Raw genomic sequence first — 22376 nt, 5'->3', positions numbered from 1 at the left:
TTTTCTACAAGTCTCTTTTGCTCCTCTTGGGGACAAATTGTCCTGCATCCTTATTAAATACTTTTGCCTCAAGTATGCCTCAATAAAACAGAAAAGAGGCTTCAATTGCAAGAATATCTTCTGAGAAACTGTTACATCTTCACTCTGAACTGTTGAATGTTTTTGCACAGGAGTAGTTTATTGGGGGGGGGGGGGGGGGGGGGGGAGGGGGTGAGGCAGGGGTGTGTTTCTGAGAGTAATTTATGGCTGTTTTTGACCTGAGTTAAATTCTGGACTGAACAAGTTGCATAGACAACAGCGGATGGATGGACACAACGACCTATTTTCTAAAACTGTCCCAAGTGTTAAGCTTTTGCTTTGTCAAAGGTTGTGAAAGGTTTTGCATTGCTTGTCTGCTCTGAAGAGAAATGTTGTGGTGTGAACTAACATGATCCTAAAGGAGAGATATACAAAATGGATCTATTTTTACTCTGTCACTGGCTTGCTGAATGACCTTGCGTAAATCATATCCCTGTAACTCATTTTCAATTATGTAAATTAAGGATAAAAATTATTCACCTTCTTAGGGTGTTTTGAGAGGTACTGATGCAAAACTAGATGCTATGATTTTAACACCTCACAATTAACGCTCCATTTCTAGCGATCTGATGCTGCTATCAAAACTCCCATCGCTTTATGCGTGATGTCTTATGTAGTGGGGTTTAGGGACGTATGGTCATCTAATCAGGCAGGGGATAAATAATGTCAGAGGACACAAGGCTGATGAACTGTCTTTGCAATGGTCATTACTTTATGTTTCAGAAAATGTGAAAAGAAAAGCAAAAAAATGCAATTAGGGAGCTGAGCAGCTCTGGTTGATGGCTGTGAATGGCTGGGCAGCAGCAGTTCTTCACTGGCCCCTGAGCAGTCGGTGTCCCGAGCAGGATTTTTCCTTTACTCCTATGGGAACACAAGCACCAGTAATTACAACTATCATCCTTGATTGGGCAGCAACCGCTTTCAAAACCAAACCAAGATCTGCCACAGATTGACAAGGGATAGCGAGGAAAACCAACTAATATGGCTACAATGAGTGGGAACACTTTAACTTCCATGGACATGTGCGCATCCAAGTCTGGATGTGGCTCTGCCAGCACAGATTTGATCCCACCAGCTCTCACTTTACAAGTTAATATTCACTAAAGCAATGTCAGGGGCCTGATGCCTGGTGAGTGGTGAACCCACCAGACTCAACTAATTCTCACTATTTTCCTCCCATCCTCCCATGTTTCTCTTTGTGTCGGAACAACTTAATATTTTAGGGGTGGATATAGGTTGGGGTGAGTGGTGGCTGTTCCAAAGAGGGCCTAAGGAAACTTTTGGTGCTGCAAGTTGGGGTGTTAGTTAAATGAAGTGGTAACTTCATTATCTGTGTTACATCTGCTATTTCTAAAGTCAGACTCGATTGTACTAATTGCAAATGCGTGACAAGGAGCTTACAGTCCAACCTGTCTGTCCAGCGTCGGGGAAGCACAGACCGTTAGCATCGCCTGGGAAAAAGGCAGAATGGTCCTGTGAAGACCTTGCAGTGGTACACAGAGGGTCCTTGCCCAGCATCACCCAGTTGTCAGCTTGGGCCCTTTTGGAAAGGAGGATAAATGGGACAAATAACTGCTCTTTTGGATAAGGACGCTTGGGGAAGAGAAGACATTTCCCTACATGACACTAAATTATACAACTGCCAGAGTCAAACAAGCAAAGTGATTCTGTTTTCCCCAAAGCTCTTCTCCTCCTCTAATTACATTTGAAATGTTTTGCACGCTATTGAAAATGTCACTTCCAGCTGCGGACCATTAAGGAGCCTACATGGCACAGCCACGGGTTTTATTAGGGCGGGTTTGCTGCTGGGGATTTTGATGGCAGCAAAATATGCCTGGAGTGAAGTACCTTTTGTTCCAAACATTGAACACTTGTTATGGTGATAGGGGATCTTCCACAAAGGCACAGTGGTGGCCAAACTATTTTAAAGACCGAGACCTGCATAATCAAGCAGGAACTGCTCAGATACGTGCTATTTCTTCCTTTCTGCCTCAAAGCAAAGTGGTCTTGGTTTGTACTGGGGTCACTGCAGAAAAGCCCATGATGCCCTCCAAGGCATTTGTGCAGCTGATTTGTTCCTTGTTCTCCTAGTACTGTCAGTCATGGTGCCAAAGGGATACAAACAGATCTGCTCTGGCTCTTCTGCAAGCACTGAAAGTTAAGCGATGGAGCAGCTGTGGCTTTCATGGGGATCAGGATCCAACATCCAACAGTATCCAGGGAAAAGGCTGATGAGCCATTGCTGCAGAGATCCTCCAGTTTCTCCTGCGCGGCCAGGCTGTGTGAGCAGTGGACAGGACCTAGGAAAGTCCTTCCACCCTGCTACGTCCACACCACTTTTCTGGCTCCTCTTCTCATTCCTTCATTGATGCTCACTCCATAAACCTGCTTGTGCTAAGGGTTTGATATCTCCAGGACGACATTGATGCATTTTCCTTTCCTGTTGTTTCTGAGACACTGTAATGCCTCTGAGCCCATTGCTCTGCAAAAGCCGCGCAGGAACAGAAGGTGGAAACGGGGTAATACCCTGAAACCAGGATTTAATGACCTGAAAAATGATTCTGCAAACATGGCTTCTTCTCCTTCCACTGATGTGTCCCCTGGCATGCAGACCCAGCTCAGTGGAGGAAAAGTCTCACATTTAGACTGTGCATTACTGGACTTTGTGTCTTTTTCTAGATCAATAGATCAAAAAGAAATTAAATGTATCTGTTCCCAGTCTGAAACAAGAGAAAACCAATACTTTGTCTTTCTTCAGCCCCAAACCAATCCTTCCCTTTCCATATCAGCTTTTAAGCAGAGTTTAATGCTATGGCAGTGAAAGCCTTGATATGACACCACTCCTGGCACCGGAGGACATGGACAGGGCAGGAAGATGTGCTGCTCCGCACATAGCCAGTATAGCATTCACCTGGGGTGAATCATTTATATTGAGAAATCAAAAGCAGTATAGGATACTTCCACATCTTCCAGGTCTCACAGTCTAATTTAAATTGTTAATTATCAGGGGAAAAAAAAGGAAACAGGAAAGATCAATTCTAGTGAGAGGGAATAGAACTATTTTTTCCTTAAAGCAGGCAGGAGGATGCATTGAGGCAGTAGCACCATTTTTCTAAGAAAGACCAGCCAGCTCCTTGATTCGAGGTACCCTTGTGCTGTAAAGGGACACCCTGTTATATTTGCTTTTCTTTGTCGATCCCCTGACAGAGCCCAGAGCTTGCTCTTTGAACAGCCCAGAGCTGATAAATGCATCTTCTGCTGGAAACACTAGGAAAAGCTGCACTTTGTGCTTCAACTCCAACATGTGCTGGAAAGTCAGCTCTGGCCCATCTCTCCCTGAGATAAAAGAGCAGGGTTTTGTTGCAGCTCTCCTGGTGAGCAGTTGATGGGACCAGGCTGGACAAGAGGGAGGAGGGTATGTGCATCTCATTCAGTCTCTCTCCTGATATCACTGCTTAGCACTGGTCCTGCCCCAATCATGCAGTTCACTGCTGGCAACAGGACTAACATCACAAATTTATTCCATCCTGGTCTGCAGTCATTGATCTCTCTTGCTGGAGAAAGATGGGATGTTTTCTTCTTTCATCCTGTACTGTTTTAACTAAAGTTTTGATGGAAGTGGAGCAGCCTCCTGAATATGCTGCAGAGACATTCATTGAACTTAAATGGAAATGAGCCCGACAAAAAGATTAACGGCTGACATTGCCAGCATGTTTAGAATAAACTTCCAAACAGCCCCAAAGAACAAGTTGCTCCGGTTAGAGCATGGTGGGACCCCTGGGGAACATGGTAAGATCTGCCCAGGAGGCAGTAGACTGATGAGGATCTGTGAGGGTATGGCATGCCAGCTCGCTCCCAAAACCTCTTCATACCCTTGTTCTGCTGCTGGAGCCTGGAGGAGGGCATGCATGTTTGGGTGGTGCAGCCAACTCCCCTGTTGCACCCAGGGTATTTGCACAGGTCTTGTCATCGGCACATGGCGCTGTCCTCCTAGTGCAAGAGAGATGTGGACATACTGGAGACTGTCCAGTGAAGGGCCACGAAGACTAAGGAACTGGAGCATCTGTGGTGTGAGGACAGGCTGAGAGAGCTGGGACTGTTCAGCCTGGAGAAGATGAGGCTCAGGGGGATTTTATCAATGTGTACAAATATCTGGTGGGGGACTAAAGATGATGGAGCCAGACTCTTCTCAGCAGTGCCCAGTGACAGGACAAGAGGCAGTGGGGACAAATTGAAATACAGGAAATTCCAATTTAAACATAAGAAAAAAGCTTTTTTCTCTGCACATGCAATCAAACACTGGAACAGGTTGCTCAGGGAGGTTGTGGAATCTCCATCCTTGGAGGTAACACAAAACCTGACCAGACACAGCCCTGAACAACCTGCTTTAGCTGACCTTGCTCTAAGCAGAGGGTTGGACTAAGCGTTCTCCAGAGGCTCCTTCCAGCCACAATGATTCTGCAGTTCTGTGTTCACTAAATTTAAGGGGCAAGTGATGACTTTGGTTGAGGTCTGTGCTTTGTAGCGGGTGAATTCCTTGCTTGAAGAAGGTTCAGGAATCCAAAGTACAAAACAGGAACGGCTGTGAGGCTGGTAGGGAACTGCCAACAGGTGGTGTGGAGGGATCGCAGCCCACGGGGACAAGGTGACTTGTTGACATAACTCAAAAAGGTGCCATCATTTTATTTGCAGGGCTAAAGAAGATTAATATTTGCAAACTAAAGAAGTAGGTACATGGCAGTGAGTTCTTGGAAAAGCAAGAGCTGTTTAATGTCTCTCAGATGTAAATAAGTCAGCAGAGATCTCTCATCAAGAACATAACCTTTCTTTGTCTGACTAATAACAGGACTTGTAAGTAGAACTGTCAGAACCTGCCATCCCCCCACGCTCAACAAAAGCTTCTTCTATTTCAGCAAAGAAATAATGAAAATGTTCCCAAATGCCATTTTCTTCATTTTCAAGTTGTTTTTCCACTGGGGGGTGGGGGGGAGGAAGTACAAAACTAAAAGGGAGCTATGATTCCTCAGAAGGACCCCAAGGCAAAAGTTAGGTTATTTGGTGGTCCCTGCTGGAGCATCCATCACTTTAGTCTGTCCTACGTTCATATCCACTCACAGCATTAGTGAATTCACCCTGGTTGCTTGGTAAGATCAGAATAGCATGGGAAATTTCCTTGTGTGTGCTAGCTGGTAGGGTCAAAGTTGTAATCTACCGTCTGACCTTCAAACCCCAAAATGAAGAATTTAGGGCCATAGAGAAAGACACTAAACCCTACAGCTTGTGGCCAATTAGCACTCCCAAGATGTGAAGGGACCCCCACAAACCATGCACACTGCTGTGTCTTTTTTAATAACTACAGACACGTGTGGTGGAAGGGTGGGGCTTAGATGGAACAGGAACTCGTATCTTTATTTTGGCTTTTGGGCTTCATGTTTCCTTTAAAATGGAAGGAAGAATCAGCAGCCATGTCTGTGACAGAAGCTGCTCCATTAACTTTTGCCCTCGCACCCTCTGATTTCCAGGAGATTTCATGCTTCTGGCTCTGGCAAACAGTTCTGCAGGACCATGCTTTCCCTGGGGCTTTGTAAAGGTTTATTGTCCCTAAGCTGCAGTAGTGCTTATCCCTGGGATGGTTCCTGTGTTGGTGTGTTGACAGGCGGCACACCGGTCCCGGCTTCCCCCGTTTGCTGCTTCTGCTACTGCTGTTGCAAAAGCCCCACCTCATGCAAAGTGCTGGGCTAGGACAAGAATGGGGAGCTTGAAATCTAGCTTATCCGGGACCATGCTCCAACACCCTTAAATCTGATCAAAAGCCAGCGACTCCAATAAGGGGGATAAGATTATGGTCTTGAGCAGGTCGTCATTGCTTTTGGTATCAGAACAACGTCATGTTCACTGGTGACATTATTTGAAGCAAATATATATCATTTCTAGTACCAGCAGGGTGCTCCCAAGGAGAGGTATCTCACCTCCTTACCCAAACTATCCAAATATTTTTATTTTATTGTTTTACTAGGAATCGCACCAGGTTGGCACTTGGAATATATTGATGTGAATGACTCCGCTATGGACAAGACATTTCGCTTCCAGTGTGATCGCTGGCTGGCTAAAGGTGAAGACGATGGGCAGCTCATAAGGGAACTAGCTTGTGCCAATAACGACATCCTGGAACTGAAGGAACGGACCGGTAAGTTTAGAGTTGACTTGTGGCATTTGCTGAGGGACCTCAGAGTCCAAAGGACCACATCTCCTGCAAGCTGCTCCCCTGAGGTTTCCCATGCAATAGGCATTTGTATTTGCAGGCTTTAAGGGTTGAATTACTTAAGGTATTCTTTAGTTCAGAAGTGAAATGCTGTGATGAGAAAGAAACAAATCAGGATTTATGAAGAAGAAAAAGATCTCATTTTGGGTTGAAACTTAAGAGGAGCCCATCTGCAGCAGTTCAATCCAGCAGTAAGCCATAAGGACACATGGTTATGGTCTCATTAGAAATAATGGTCTTGAGTCTTTGAGGTGGAAAATAAGTTCAAACCTTAAAGCTTTGCAAGTAACATTGCTCCAGCTTCCTCCTTAACATGTTCTGGACTACTAGTTCAAGTATTCTGGCCAAACATGGCAGCTGAGCTTAACACCGCCTAGCCCTGGGATTGCTATTGGTAATTCCAAGGTAATTATACTGGTGTCTAATGTGGAGAGCGAGTGAGCGAGCAAGAGTTATTTAACCTCACTGAGAGTGATTTAACCTCACTGATGATACACAAAGTGCATCTCAAGAACTCCCGCATCACAATGCTCTTCTTCAGGAGAGTCCTGGAGAGTCAATAATCACATTACTTTTGTGTGATTTCACTCTGCCCTGCAAAAAAACAGCCTTGTGATTGCCATTTTGGGTACTTACATGCCACCATGGCATCTGAGCGCATCCTGTTGGGTACATGGATACCCTCACTGTCCCTGTTAGGGATAGTGGCACAAAACTTGTAGGATTTGGGCTGTGTTGAACAGGGAGTGCTTAGCACAGCAGGGAGCTGGGCACAGATTGATCAAGAGCAGCTTCGTCTGCTCTTGCTTGCTGATCGAGCAGTATTCATATTCGTCATGCACTCCATTCCTGCATGAAATCCAAAGCATGCAGAAGTCAAAAGTCCCACAGATTTCAGTGTGGTTCCACCCTTATTTTGCAAAGGCTTTCTTGTGTGCTGTGATAAATATTAGGAAGAGAGTTTTTAAGCAAAGTGACAGCCAAATGAAGAGATCTTTCTGGCCATCTGCTCTCCTTTTTCTGTTTAATGTGTGTGTTAATTATCCTTTAAAGCCTATGAGATTGTCACAGTAACAAGCGACAGAGAGGATGCAGAGACAAAGGAAAACATCTGGATCATCTTAGAAGGAAAGCTGGGCCGCTCGAAAGAATTCCTTATGGAAAACTCCTCCAAGAAAAGGAGATTTGAAAGGTAGTGGTACTGGATGGTGGGGTCCATCAGCTTGTGGAACTCCTCACTGGCTGGGTGTCTTCCACTAATGCCATCTCTTCTCCAGGATGGTCTACAGAGTTGCATGTGTGTCATGCTCTTTCTCATCCCCCTTCCAAAAGGCCTAATGGCTTCTCACCTGGAGTAAAAGGACAATGTAGAATTAGTTTCTGACTGGCGGACACAGAGCAGTTTTAAAAATCATAAGAAAAAGGCATTTGGTAAAAGGAAATGTAGACGATGCACATGTACATGTGTGTCCCTTTGTATTAGTACACATGAAAATGAGCTTCTGGTGAGCCCCCGGGAAGGCTGTGTATTTTTGAGCTGGGAGGAGCAGAAGGAAGCTGGAGGTGGTTTTAGTTCCTTTTGCAGCATCTCACTGGCAGTGGAATCAGAGAGAAAGTAAAAATAGTTGGAGGCTACATGTTGCCAAGGCTGCTCAGACTTGACTTTCCAGATGAATATGGGGGGTAAAGCTGAAAGATCACTGTTGCGTGAGGAAAGCCAAATATCAGCCTCATCAGCAGAGCTGGAGACACATCTATGTAACGTGGGGCGGATTCCTTCTCCCATGTGGGACCAAAGCGCTCCAGATGTGAGATGGGTTTTCTGCTTTGCTTAAGGATACAGCATGCCCCTAGCAGACATGGCCTCTTCAAAGCCATGGACACTGCTGATGTTCAGTTGCTTTGCAGGAGAAAAGGCTTTACTTGTGACTCTGTGAGGAAGGTGAAATTACAGCTGATGTGGACTGTAGATTTCATGTGAAACATGAAATATTGGGAGGAGCTTCCTCCTGACCTTCAGCTGATGGTGTCTACAGTGGACTAAAAGACATCACTCTCCAAAGCATTAGTCACAGCCCATCCTTGGAGGCAGACTGGAATAAGAACCAGTCCAAGGAGATAAACCTAACAGATACACAGGGGACATTACAGGGAGACAGCCAAGGGTTTGACAGAAACCTGTTGTTCCTCTAAACTGTTTTCAAGCTGAGCTTCAAGAAGGGCGGCTGAACCAGCAAATTTAAAACAGCTATGGTGGGTAGATATGTAGCAGATACAGTATTTGTCAAGAATGAATGAATAAGTGCCAGAGGGGAAATTAGTCATTCTTTAGCTTTATCTATAATGAGGCAAATTGATTTTGTATGTGGAACAGCTCAAGTTTATCCTGGAAAGTCCTAGTGGCAACAATTTAAAGTGTCACCCCTAATCAGAGAAAATACTAAATTTACATATGGAAATTATGCTTTGTGTTGAATGATTGTAGGTTAAATCAAATGACTTTAAATGAAGGCTTATCTTCTATCTTCTGTAGTCATGTGCAAATTACTTAATGTCCATATAAGACAAGTCACTGCCAGCCTTCCAGGTACTAACTGAAACTGTTCCCTGTTTCCTGTAGGGGAGCAACAGACACATTTCAATTTTCTTCAAAGAACGTTGGTGATATTGCAGCCATCTGTGTTGGTCACTGCCCAAAAGATGGAAAGAAGTCATCTGCAAAAGCCGATGTCTTCTGGCATGTCCAAGAGATTATCATAACTGAGATGGAGCTTTGCAACAAGTAGGTGCCTTCTTATGTGCATGGAACTGCTCTAGGAGGGCATCAGGGTCCTGAGCAGCTCCACATGTGTCCTCCTGAAGCATTTCAGACTTAAGCAATAGTGGACTGTCTTACTGAATCTTAATCCCTTTCTGAAAGCTAAGGGTAAGCTGTTTGGTGTGTCAGGTACACAACGTCCCTGCCTGACTTGCCCGTGCAGTTTCTGAGTTGTTGAGAGGGCATTTGCACGTGCAGATAAGTTTATAAACAAGTTGGCTTGAGTGAATCTTGTAGCTATGACAAATTGACATCTAAGCTGGTGGAAATTACTGACTGAAATTTAAGGGCCTCTTAGGATGCTCTGCACAGACTGGCCTTTAGATAAGTCTTGTAAAGACAGCTCCTAGAAAAAAGGTTGAGAGTAAGACAAAACCTGAACCTCTGATTCAGACCAGTTTGGATGCGAGATCCTTCTGAGATGGTCCAAAAGGCCCACTGGAAAGGTTGCAGTTAAGTACTGAAGCAGAAGTGCTCAGCTACTGTTGTTTGAAAATGACTGAAATCTGCCATAGTTGAAAAATGACCATGTCTGAAGAGCCTTGAGCATGTCAGGTCCCACAGACTTGAGTCTGAGCCCTGTCTTTGGAAGGGGTGATATTCACGATCCAAGGAGCAGATAGCACAGGCACTATGCAGGAGCCAGAGAAGATTGTCCATTTGCAGAACAAACTCCTCTTCAGAGAAAATATCTACGATATTAATTGTGGATTTATTTTCTTCTCCGTAATATTTCCATTGCTGCTAAAGAATGTAACTATAAGGAGTTTGTTCCAGCTGAGACAATTGAGTGTTTAAGAAGAAATCCTTGAAGTGGTTTTTTTTTTTTTTAGAAGCTAAGAGTCTCTCCTAGCAAATTAATCAGCCAGCAGAAAAGCCACAATCATATTTGCTGAATGAAAACTCAGTCAATTACATACTAAAACATGTTCTTTTCTCCTGGTGGGGAAAAACCTGGAATCCTTGAAGTCCAGCTGTGCAATCAAATCCACGCACTAAACTCACTGGGAGTGTGCTGAAACTGCTGAAACAGTATGTTTTGAAGGGGCCAAAGATCTTCTTATAAAGCCCTAGGGTTTTTTTAAGTTGTATTAAATTAAAGACGGCAGCCAGGAGACACCAGCAAAGCCTGCAGCCTATCGTTGCACTGAAGCAGGGCTCTGACTCCGCAGACGCAGTGCTTCACAGCGGTGTTTGCTCTGCAAACAATCAGCTGGAGCAAATCTCACTGTGAGAGCAAGTTCTTGCTTCAGGTATTACCCAATCCCAAACATCCAAAAAAACCCCTACTCAGTCAAGCCAAAGACCAAATTAAAAGGGTTATGAGATTGCTGCGGCAATGCTTTTGAATTTTATTGGGATTTTTGCCTTTTAGTAGTAGACCTTAGTATGCAAAAGGCTGTATGTAGAAGCTTTTTCTTGCAAACCCCAGGGCTAGAAAGGTCATCTTTTTTTTTCTTCCTGCCCCTCACGAAGACTGGCATGCTTTATCATAACTCCAGACCATGATATATTTCGTAGCCCAGGAATAAAAACTGCAGCATCAGGCAACCCCTCCACCCCACTAACACGCAAATTTTCTGTCTCTGAGCCTAAAGTTTTGCTCCCACCAGAATTTCCCATTTACAAAGCTTATTTCCAGAGAAAAGAGTGCTTTACTTTGGCTGCGGAAAATGTCAAAAGTGTTGGAAGTGCTTAAGAACCACAGTACTGCTGCAATTGGAGTAACCCTTCCTCCAGGTGTTTATTTTATACACACACACTGCAATCCAGCTACACTCCCTCCAGGAAGACCTGCTGCAGTTTGGTGAAGGGGGAGGAGGGGGGAAAAAAAAAAAACCACCCTCATTTGGAAATGATCTGCATCATTGGAAATGAAATACATCATTAAAAGCAGAGTGCTCCAGCCTCTGGCCGGCTGCCAGGTATGCAGTAATTTATGGATGTGCTGTGTGCTCCCTGCACATCACCAGAGGCAGCACTGCAGAACCAAGGGCTTTCAGCATCTGGTACCTATCATTTCCATGCTCGATGCTTTTTTTTTTTTTTTTTTTTTTTTGCCTGCTAAGGATGATCTAGATGAGGAAAAGGGGAGATTTACACCTCCTTCTTCTCCCATCTTTTACGTTCCCTTTTTCCTAGTCCCTAGCACAACTTTAACCATCCCATCAGTGAAGATAATTGCTGATCCTCCGCTCTCAGACCAGTTATACTCAGCCGCACTGGGCTGCGTTAGCTGCGGTGCTGATTCCTCGCCCTGCCTCAGTGGGTCTGTAAGTTCACGTGCCATTGCACAGGCAAAAGAGGTGACAAGTGCCCCGCACCAGCCCCGCCACATGCAGGGTGACCGTGGCTGTCCAGGGCGATGTTGGGTTTTCCAGTTGCAATTGCACTGTTCAATCACAGCTGTCTTTCTAGAGAGAAACTCCAGTGCTAGCACATGTATGGAAAAGTGATATTGGGCGATTTAGTAGCATGCCCAGTCCATAGCATTTGCCCAATAAAGTGGTCATCCATACCGTTAACACGCTGCTCATTTTCCTTCGGCAGATACTTTTTCAGGTGCAATGTGAAAATCCCTCTGCGTTATAAGAGACGGGACTACAAAGTCTTCGAGTGTGCCAAGGTCACCGAGAGCTTTGCCAGCAAAGCCCGGAGCTTGGTGCCAGTCAAATATGAGACCATCGTGGTCACAGGCTTTGAAAAGGGTGCAGGGACCGACGCCAACGTGTTCATCACCATCTTCGGGTTGAACGGGGACTCGGGAAAGCGGGCGCTGAAGCAGAAGTTCAGGAACCTCTTTGAGCGCGGCAAAACCAACAGGTTTTACCTGGAAACATTGGACATGGGAGAGCTAAAAAAAGTCCGGATTGAGCACGACAACAGCGGTCTGGCGCCCGGCTGGCTGGTGGAGCGGGTGGAGATCACCAACTCGGCGACTGGCGTGACCACCATATTTCCCTGTGGGAAGTGGCTGGATGAAAACCGGGGTGATGGGTTAATCTGGAGAGAGCTTTTTCCCAGATACTGAAAAGGGCAGGGCTGCAGGAGGGTTTTGGTTCCTTCTGCACAAGCATTTTTCTCATTATACTGTTTTATATTGCATTTTACTTTTTAAAACACTGCCTTTTATATTGAGAGATTTTTAGTAGCAAGATGTTCTTCCTGGGTTAACATTTTGTAAAAGTAATACTGCTTTTTTTAAGGCGCATATAAAATTGTGAATGAAATAAATACATTTCTCGCTTATTTATGATTAAAAGACACAGCTAGCAGAGCCATAAACTATCCTCTAACAGCTCAGATGCCATCTTCTGCTTTCAGTGCTTTGCCTTGCCAGGGCTGGGAAAGCCCACTGCCTCCATCGCGGATGGGCTCCCCTTTTAGATGAGTACAGAGGGTAACGGAATTGAGCCAATATATTTAAGAAAATTGAGCTTGGAGATCCCAGGGTTTTCCACTCCTGGTGACTCTGAACACTGCGTGTCTGTACACACACATGCACACCTCCAGAAGGCACCGCTTGGAATGCAGTGGGTACAGCAGGGTTTTCTGCAGGGAGATTGGGAAGGACTCTTCATCTACCCAGCCAGGTCTCACATGGTGGGATCTGGGAGGTGTTTTCCACCTGTGGGCTTTGCTTTCCCAAGCCAAACCCAGCTCTTGGGCTGGATTTGTCCAGGTCTGCCCAAAGTTGAGATCTACAGCTATGACAGCCAGAACAAAAAACCAAACAAATAGCTAATTCCACTGCAAGGATGCTGTGCTAAGTATATTCAAAGCTGTCTCATGATCATCTTACCTTATATGGCCTGAATACCAACTCTGTTTCAGAGCAACTCCCATTCATTTTAATTTTTTTCTTTTAATGAGGATTGCTGTTTGGATTTTGTCTGCGGTGGAGTAGAGATTTCCCGGCTGCAGCAAGGGCCAGTGCTCCTGGAGAGGAGCTCTTCCCAGCTACTCGCATCTCTACGGGTACCAACAAGAACAGCTGTTCACAAATCATTACTGCTGGACCCCGTCTCCCTCCCCACGGAGCAAAGAAGCAGAACACATCCTTTGGAGGAGAAAGGGGGGTGTCTGAGCCACCTAGAGAAGAAGACCCTTCTCCTGGCCCACCCGTGTGTCCCGTCCGCCCCCCCAGAAGCTGGTTTTAATCAAGCCCTTTGTGCAAATGGGGATCAGATGGGTCAAGAGCTGGTTAAACCCGCTGAGCTCACCCACCCTATCAGTCCCTGGGTTGAGGTCGATGCTTCTGCTGGATCATCACCAGGATGTGCCTGGTCACAAGGCAGGACTGTCCCACTGCTGAATCCCTGCCTGGTCATGGGCAAACGAGGCCCCAGCAAAGTCTGGAGATGCTGAGACAAGAGTTAGGGTCATATTGTGGGAGCTGTCAATTGCTCCTGTATATTTGAAAACTGCTGCATCCCACCAAGGCCCCACCAGGGAAGTACTGCATCTTTATTTTCTGCAGCAGGCACCACTGAAGAGACTTGAGTTTATTCAGGGCCGTCTGTGCCAGCTTGCAAATAATAGCTCAGACTAATTCATTTTAGAAACTTTTATGGTAACTGATGGTTTTGGAGCAGAGCAAGTTGCTTAAATAAGCCCAGTAATCAACCTCATCAATGATCAGCTACTCGCTGATGAGCATAATAATAGCAGCCTTTACTGGCTGCATTCTCCTTCCTCACTGCAGACTGGTGCTACCAAGATCTGAGCAAGGACCGAGCCCGGGGGCTGGGAGCTCACGGGAGGAGCAGAACAGATCTCAGGAGGGCTGAAGGCAGTTGCTGGGGTGTTGCATCCCTGGGATCCTGCTGGGATGGGGCTCGGGATCCCCAGACAGCAAATGGGGGTCCCATGAGCAGAGTCTGGAGCATTTGCTTTTGCTGTGCTTGTGCAGTGTCGTTGCAAAGCAGCGGTTCCCCAGCGGGTGTTTTGAAACAAAAAAAAAAGGGTCAGGCTTTTGATGTCTCTGCTTTATCTTCCACCCCAGTCTACCAGGCCTGTGAAAAAAACTCCTTGTCAATAGATTTGTCCCATTTTTAGGAAAATGTGTGCTGCAGTGAAATAGGATTTTTTCCCACTAAAATGCTGTAATCCTAGCATTTCCATTTGGCTCCAGTCAGCACCCACTTGGTGGGTAACAGCGCTGAGAGAGTTGCTGGTTTTGCAGCAGTGTAACCCCTGCAAGCCCCTGAGAAAATTCACCATGACACACATAGGAGCTGTACTGCTTCCAGCCCTTGGGAGCCGTGGGGACAGCTCCTGATCCACACAACATCCCTGTGTGGGACAAGGAGGAAAGAGAAATCCTTAGCTTGCATATGAGATGTTCTTATATCTGGGAGTAATCACATGTAGCAAGTAGTTACAGCCATGGATTGAGGTCCTGTTGAAGCAGGAATGAGCATCTGCGGGGTCACCAAACCATTGCGTAGGTGACAGATGGGATTGCAGATACCTGGGATGCCATCAAAACCACCTGCCATCCCTGGACGGGCATGTTCAACACAAAAGCTGTCCTTACCTCCAGGCAATGCAGCCCTAAAAAGGGCTGAGGGGGAGTTTGCTGAGATCAGCGACCTCACTGCCTCCCAGGAAGGCAACCTTGGCTAAGCATGAAAAAACACTGATTTTTTTCTTCAAAGACTTCAAAAATGCCCCCAAAATGCAAAAACAAGTACAAAACTCAGCTCCACCCTGGCTCTGGGCAGTCGTTCTGTTGCTACAACAACAAATGCTACTAAAGTAATAAGGCAAGAATGAAGTTTTTCCAAGGGCTGGATTTGCATTAAGCTGCTAAAACCAACATGCTCTTGGCCAAGTAGAGAAGTGAGGAGGAGAAAAGCCAAAATTATCCTAGGGCTGTGCCTTTTTCAGGGCTCAGGCAATCTCTGCCTGCTGGGACAGAGCTCCCCGAAGCTGTTGGGCAGGTGCACAGCTCTTGCATCCCTTGCCACTCCTTACCTGGTTGTTTGGAGGGTTTTTTTGCTCTTTATTTCTTAATTGGTGTGGGTTTAGTGCACATGCCTTCAGCCAAAACCATTCAGATAGGTGAGAAACAAAAGCAAAGGACAAGGGTGGTGACACCCAGCAGGACTCTTCAAAACCAGGCTGTCCCATCGTCTCTGTGGTCCTCATCATTTTAGGAGCCAAATGAAAGACTGTGTTTATGAAAGAACTTGGGTGTTACCAGTGAGAACAAGTGTAACCAAGGAGTCCTTTGCAGTGCTGGATGCTAAGAGGGACTGGTTGTCTCTTGCTGCAGGACGCAGAGAATTATATATGAAAATATGAAATTGTAGTGAAACATTTTTAATAGCCTCATATACCTACACCAATCTTACGTGCATAAAGGCAGAATAACTGAGGACTATGAAGTATCCATTTTATAATCTCTGAGGCTCCATTGTTATGTGTAGAGGCCCATTTTGATATAGAAAAAAGCCTCATTAAAAAAAAAAAAAAAAACCAACAAAAATTTTATATTTACCGATGAGGTTGTACAGCTCTGAGCTGCAACCTGTGGGCCAGATGAGGATTTAAATACTACAAAATACAAATAAAAGCTAAGCTTCCCTACCCCGTGCAGCTGCTGAGAAAGCAGATGCTCACAGTGAGTAAAGACGTTGCATCTTGGCTCGTGCTGTTATATACCTTAATGGGCACAACCCTTCTCCCTCCCCAGCGCAGCCACCGGTTACTGCTCGCCGCGCTCACAGGGCTGTTATCAGATCGCAGCGGTGTGTTTGCTGCGGCAGCTTTGGAGCGAAACCGATTGCCATCTCAAACAACTCTCTCAGCGCTGTTACCCTTTCGAAGGACATCAGCAAGATCTTAGCAAGCAACTGAGATATTCCCCAGCTGGACCAGCAGGTCATTTTTAACCTGTTTTCTGCTTTCTGAATTTGTAAAAGCTTCCTATAATGGGAGCTTCATATTGCCTGAACATAGTGCATCCCTTATGCAGCTTTTGCTGGATGCTGGAGGAGCTAGCAATTCCCCTCAGCTATGGGAACTGAATCTCTACGAACAGCAGCCGCCTGTCTCCAAGGCTTATTTAGTCTAATCACATGGCCAAAGGTGGGGATTGGTCTCAGCCTTTCTACATGAAATGCATGAAGAAAAACAGCTGAGTCAAGAGTGGGTAAGAGCAGAGACTGGCACCATTCATTGTGGGGAAAAATAAAAGTGCAAGAGGACCTATGAAATGAGCTGTGCAGGATGCAAATTCGGATCTATGGCCCATTGGATTCTCCAACAGGTAACAAAAAGATAGAAAATAGCCTCAAGTACAACTGTATTAGTTTGGAGGATTTTTTTTCTTTCTTCCAGTGAGTTTGTCTTTCCTTAGTTATTAAACAGGAGACCCACAGGAAGGGAGATGCTTCTCCGCTGGGAGGATGGAGGACCTCTCAGTATGTCTGCAGGACTTGCTAGATATGTCCTGCAGGCACCGTGGGATGTGCTTAGGGGAGAAATTTCTTTTAACAGGCAATTTCCAGCCTGGTTCTACAAAGAGATTTTGGTACCTAATCACAAAACTGGTGCCACAGGACATCGCGCATGGTGGTGTGCCCAGTGTGGAGAGCCTCACCTCACCTCTGCCATGGAGCTCAAGCACCAACAGCATCTGCAAAGCAGCTGGGCAGAGTATTTTATACCCCAGCAGTGTCTCTTTTGCACATCAAAGTCCAAAGGCATAAGCAGTGAAAGAAGAATTGACTCTGACCCAAAGAAACAAGAAATGACCAGTAAATAAAGACCAAGCAATCGCCCTGCCAGGTGACTTCTGTGTGGCACAGGTTTATAGTTAGCAATGCAGTTTGTTTTATTAGTTATAAATAAAGTACAAAAAATCCACCAAAAGTGAATCTAAGCATTTACACAATTTCTAACGTCTTTTCATTTCTTCAATGCACTATTGCTTTAATATTAATAATAAATATTTTTCTAGCTTTCTTCTATAAAATAGTCTATGTAGCAAAATGTTGCACAGCACAACAGAACAGCAGTAGGAGTACAAAAATGTGGGTGATCCTTTCACCAGCCCGAGCCATTAAAGGAGGGGATTTTTTGTTCGCTCACTCCTTGTTTTACTTATCCCTTTTACAGTGTCTTTGTGGGGGGGTGCAACTGACCCCCTGTCCCCGAATGGCTCAAAACCGCAGCTCCAGGCTACAGGGTAGGAGTGTTACAGAGCAGCAAGGAAAAAACCACAGACAGGTTTTAAACCCAGGGTAAGGCAAAGTCAACAAAGCAGAGCAGCACCCTGAAGAAACATAGAGAAAAATATTAAGATACAGCCATTTTGTGCCTTTCTAACCCAAAAGAGAATTGCGTCCAAAGCGCTTTGTGCGGGGGATGGCTACTGGCTGAGCACATGCATCAAACCCCACTTCTGTCCATTTGCGGCCGAACACCTGCGCTGACCAAGAGCGGTTATGACTTAAAGCTTAAAATGTTATCAAGGGTGCTCTAACCCTCCTGTGAGGCTCAAGCGCTAGATATCCTGAAGCCTTTTGGGAAAGGGCAGTGTGTTGCGAGAGTGGCATGGCTGGGGCTGGGGCTGGGGCTGGGGCTGGGGCTGGGGCTGGAGATGGGGATGGAGATGGGGCTGGGGCTGGAGATGGGGATGGGGCTGGAGATGGGGCTGGGGCTGGGGCTGGGGCTGGAGATGGGGCTGGGGCTGGAGATGGGGCTGGGGCTGGAGATGGGGATGGGGCTGGAGATGGGGCTGGGGCTGGGGCTGGGGCTGGGGCTGGGGCTGGAGATGGGGCTGGGGCTGGAGATGGGGCTGGGGCTGGGGCTGGGGCTGGGGCTGGGGCTGGGGCTGGAGATGGGGCTGGGGCTGGAGATGGGGATGGGGCTGGGGCTGGGGCTGGGGCTGGAGATGGGGCTGGGGCTGGGGCTGGAGATGGGGCTGGGGCTGGGGCTGGGGCTGGGGCTGGGGCTGGGGTTGGAGATGGGGATGGGGCTGGGGTTGGAGATGGGGATGTGGCTGGGGCTGGAGATGGGGATGGGGATGGGGATGCTTGGCCGCTGGTGCAGGAATGCATGTCAGCTCGGGGCTGGTCCCCTCCTTGGGGCACAAGGGCTCTGGTGCAGGTCCCAGCTCTACAGTGGATTAAAAATATTCAAGTTGAGATTTTCCCCTCAAGAGCAGGGACCAAACCAACTGGAAGGTTTTCAAGAAGAGAGATTCTGCTCCATGTGTGTTTTACAACTGGGTATAGCAAATGCTCAATGGCCGGGCATTACAAAGGGATCCCGAATCGCTCCCAGTTCCTCTCAGCTAGACCAGGGGTCAACCCTTATAAATTGCAATTAATCCCTTGGTTTTGTTGCCTCCAAGTTCAGGCTCAATCGATTGCCTCCTTCACCCTCTCTGCAGCACCCAGCTGGGTGCATGCACAGAGAGTGAAAAGAGCCAGACTGAGCACTGCTAGGCACCAAAAACTGAACAGAGCCACCACGCCTGGGCTTCCTTCCTTGGCTTTTGAGGCAATTTGCAGAGTCTTGCACTAAATGCATGCATTGCCCCAAACACAGTCTTGTAGCGGGGACCCGCTGGGTGTTATTGCAGGGTAACACATGCAGCAAGAACAAAAGCATCAGCAGCGGCATCAGGGACAGGGAGGTAGCAGGAATTGACCAAAATATTTTGGTTTTGCAGTGGGCCATTAATCGCCTTCAATGCGCAAGGATGCAAGTGAAAGGATCACCAGAGTTTGATTATGAGTGCAAATAATATTCATATATATGTGCTAAACACAGTCACTATATTGCAGTTTTCCACTATGTCACAGCATACAGAATCAAAGGTTTGCATTTTTATGGAATGTATCCAAGGTAACAGCACCACAGTAATACAGTTTGTAATCACACACCCTGATTTTTTTCTCTTTTTTTATTTTGACAAGATAAGCATTACCCCCCACATCCCATGTTTAATTTTTTTAAAGTACCGACGCATGCAAAGCATTCCATTCCCAGAAACAATGCAAAAATGAGGTAATAGGAGTAATAAAAAAAATTAGTATTAATTTCTAAATAAATAAATTATAATTAAAAATGCAAAAAAACAACTATAAAAATAATTAAATAAGAACCCACAATATCTACAAGTTAGTCATAAATTATGATTGTTAAATATAAGGCATTTAAACTCACAAAACCCTGTAAACTATCAATGTTTTGTTCCTAGATATTTTTTGTTGTTTGTTTCGTTTTGTTTTTAGACTCACCCTATTGTCGCAACCTACTCGCACAAATTATTTAAACGCAAAGGAACCTGACACACCAATGCAACTCCAGACGCTGTGAATTCGCACACACCTCAGGATCAGTCACTCACACAAGACCACGGGAGTTTGGTGCTTTTCTTCACCAAGGTTTTTTGTTTGTGTTTGTTTGTTTGTTTGTTTTTTAAAAACTGTGCTTGTTCATTAGGCAAATAGTAATACTTTCGCATAGGCTTTAAGAAAACACGCGGTTTGGAAATGCTCCTCCTTCCCTTCCCAGCCAGCCAGGGTCCCAATCACCCCGTTCCTCCCCCTGCTTTGCCCCCAGCTCACGCCTGGACAGACCAGACCAGCTTACAGTGTATTTTACCAGCAAAGCCTTGCTTTGCTTCTCCATATTATTAGTAAATTATTATTATTTTAAATGCTGCTTCAATCTGCTGCTGCTGGAGCAAGCCCCATAAGTTTTGATGGACCATTCCCTGACCCAAGGAGTCCGCAGCCCTCTGTTCAGGACTGGGACTGCTGCATCCCCTAAGAAGCCAGCGCTTGCGCTGGGTGACAAATATAGAATCATGGAATGGTTTGGGTTGGGTCATCCAGTCCAACCCCCCTGCCATGAGCAGGGACATCTTCAACTCGATCAGGTTGCTCAGAGCCCCGTCCAACCTGACCTTGAGTGTTTCCAGGGATGGGGCATCTACCACCTCTCTGGGCAATCTGTGCCAGTGTTTCACCACTCTCAGCATAAAAAATTTCTTCCTTGTATCTTCCTGATATGCCACCATGTATCCCCCTCCACTCCCTGCCACCTGCACGGGCACAGCAAGAGAGGGGATCCTGCATCCTTGCACTCTGCAGGCCTCCCCTCTTTCCCTCCGCTCTCCATTTGGGAAAAAAAAGAAAATTTCTTGGGTGCTTCTGAGGTTGGTGTTTTCCTACTACAGCTCACGGGAATCCCACGATCTCTCCAATGATATTTTATGGTTGTTTCTACTTGGAGAGCATTGCTTGGCTCCAGCGAAACGGATGCTCAGGGGAGCCAGAAATCATCCCCGCCACATCAGCATTTTCAATATATAATGTTTCTGACTAATTCCCCTTGCTCTTTGGCATCTTTCTTTTGCTCCCCTAGTATGCAAAAAAAAAAAAAAAAAAAAAAGTATTTAACAAAAAAAAAAGAAAAAAAGAGGGTTTTGGTCGTGAATGCCGGTTGTCCAGAGGGTTTTCAGCTCAGTTCCTGCAGTTGGCATGCTGAGGTCTTTATTTCAGAGGCAGCTTGGATTGCAACAGCTCACTCCTTTGGGGACTACCTCCTAATTCTGTTTTGAGCATTAATGCAATTAGGTTTCACTTGAACCACCACCCCACTCTCCATACAGATACGTCCTGAAACAAACGTACGTGGGTGCAGGTGCACACGCGTTGAGGCAGTGTTGCAACCCAGGCCCTCCAGAAAGCAGCAAACCCCCTTCCAATCTGCCTTCCCCTCCTGCACCAAAACGCTCATGGCCTCAGAAGTGCCTTGTGAGCAGCGAGCTTTCTCCCGTCCTGTCATCAGAGATGGTTTTGCATGGGAGAGGAATCGGCAGTGTACATCTCCCAGCACCTCTGCAGCATTATTGTACCCCAAAGCACAGCTATAGGCCCTGACTCCAGTAACCATCATTTTGGACCAGTGCTGGCAGTGGCTGCTGAAGCCAACCAGCCTCACAGCTCACAGGAGAAAGCGTCATGGACAATGGCAATCATGAAGACAGCCTTTCCTTGGATTTTGATATGCCATGCTACATTGTTAAGATACAGAAAGCAGAGAAACAGCATCTACTCCAATATTGTCCCCCTACAGAAAGCGCCCAGCACCAGCAGATAAGCAGGAACGAAGCTTCTCCCTATTGCTTCATTAATTTCATTGCCAATTTTTATTTTTTTAAGCTTCCCTAAATTTGCAACACACTGTAAACTCAAGCGTACGTGGCTGAGGCAAAGAGCACAACCCTTCTGACTGTAAACAGGATTTTGCTTTTTCGCCTCTTCCCCAGAAGGGTGGGAAAGCTTGAGCTCTTTATTCCCCTCTGCAATGTATTAATCAGGCACCAAAATAAGAAATCTATGAAAAAATATTTGGTGCAAATTAGGTAACAGCAACATGTCCACCACAAGATGAGTAGGGCATCAAACACAACATTTCTTAAGCTAACATGCTCCAGCTGCCATCCATAGAAATAGCTAAAGGACCCCTAACATGTTTCTACGTATTCGAGAGGTATATATACAATCCTCATGAAATGCAGGATTGACAGGCCAGACTACCACAACTAGTTCCTTCATATTCAACACTAAATCTTCTGCAGCACGGGGTCTCTGAGCTCCGGGAATGCCAGCTCCCTTTCACCGGGCCCGTATCCTGCGTATGTGCAGTATCTCCTACTGCTAGATATTGTACTGCCACCTCCTCCTCCTCACTAACGTGCCTGCAGACTTTTCCTCTCAATCAAATGGCTCAGAAGGCAAAAATTTTGCTGCAAGGGTTTATGGCCATACGACCTGGTAAGGAAAATGGTGTGTCCAGCCAGTCCTTTCAGCTGTCCGAGCCGAGCTGTGTTTCAATGTCCACCCTGCAGATTGGGCACTTCTTGCTGGTGGCCAGCCACTGGTCCACGCACACTTGGTGGAAGAGATGCATACAGGGCAACCGCCTGCAGAGAGACAAGTACCATTCCGTTAGGAAGGAGGAGGTCCAGGGGACCAAGAACAGCCAGCAAGCAGCAGCCAGTGCTGCTTCTAATATGGGGAAGCACAGATGTAGTGACACCGGTGCTGTCTAGGTCCTACATCTTCCCCCAGTCACGCCAGCTCACATAGGGCAGTAGGTCAGAGATGGTGTCCTTCCTGGCTAAAAGTCTTTTAGAAAGCCCCACATGCTCCTGAATTGAGTTGTTCCAGTTATTAATTACCCTGG

General features: G+C 46.2%; 2 protein-coding genes across 4 annotated transcripts in view; one reads left to right on the top strand and one right to left on the bottom strand.

Moving 5' to 3' along the window:
- The window catches only part of LOXHD1 (lipoxygenase homology PLAT domains 1), a 77010-nt gene extending 64749 nt beyond the window's left edge, over positions 1-12261 (top strand). Inside the window, 4 exon segments of the mRNA XM_075739711.1 lie at positions 6095-6265; positions 7394-7532; positions 8961-9122; positions 11709-12261. Coding sequence (XP_075595826.1) covers positions 6095-6265; positions 7394-7532; positions 8961-9122; positions 11709-12189 — 953 coding nt within the window. The 3' untranslated portion in view covers positions 12190-12261.
- A 7315-nt stretch (positions 12262-19576) lies between these two features.
- ARK2C (arkadia (RNF111) C-terminal like ring finger ubiquitin ligase 2C) overlaps positions 19577-22376 on the bottom strand; it is a 48306-nt gene continuing 45506 nt past the window's right edge. For all 3 annotated transcript variants that reach the window (XM_075739755.1, XM_075739756.1, XM_075739757.1), the window contains one exon: positions 19577-22113. In XM_075739755.1, the coding sequence (XP_075595870.1) occupies positions 21996-22113 (118 nt within the window). In that variant the 3' untranslated portion in view covers positions 19577-21995. The remainder of the gene's footprint in view (positions 22114-22376) is intronic.

The sequence above is a fragment of the Balearica regulorum genome, chromosome Z (assembly GCF_011004875.1).
Source record: "Balearica regulorum gibbericeps isolate bBalReg1 chromosome Z, bBalReg1.pri, whole genome shotgun sequence".
NCBI lineage: Eukaryota > Metazoa > Chordata > Aves > Gruiformes > Gruidae > Balearica > Balearica regulorum.
This window is presented reverse-complemented; position numbering and strand designations above follow the sequence as displayed.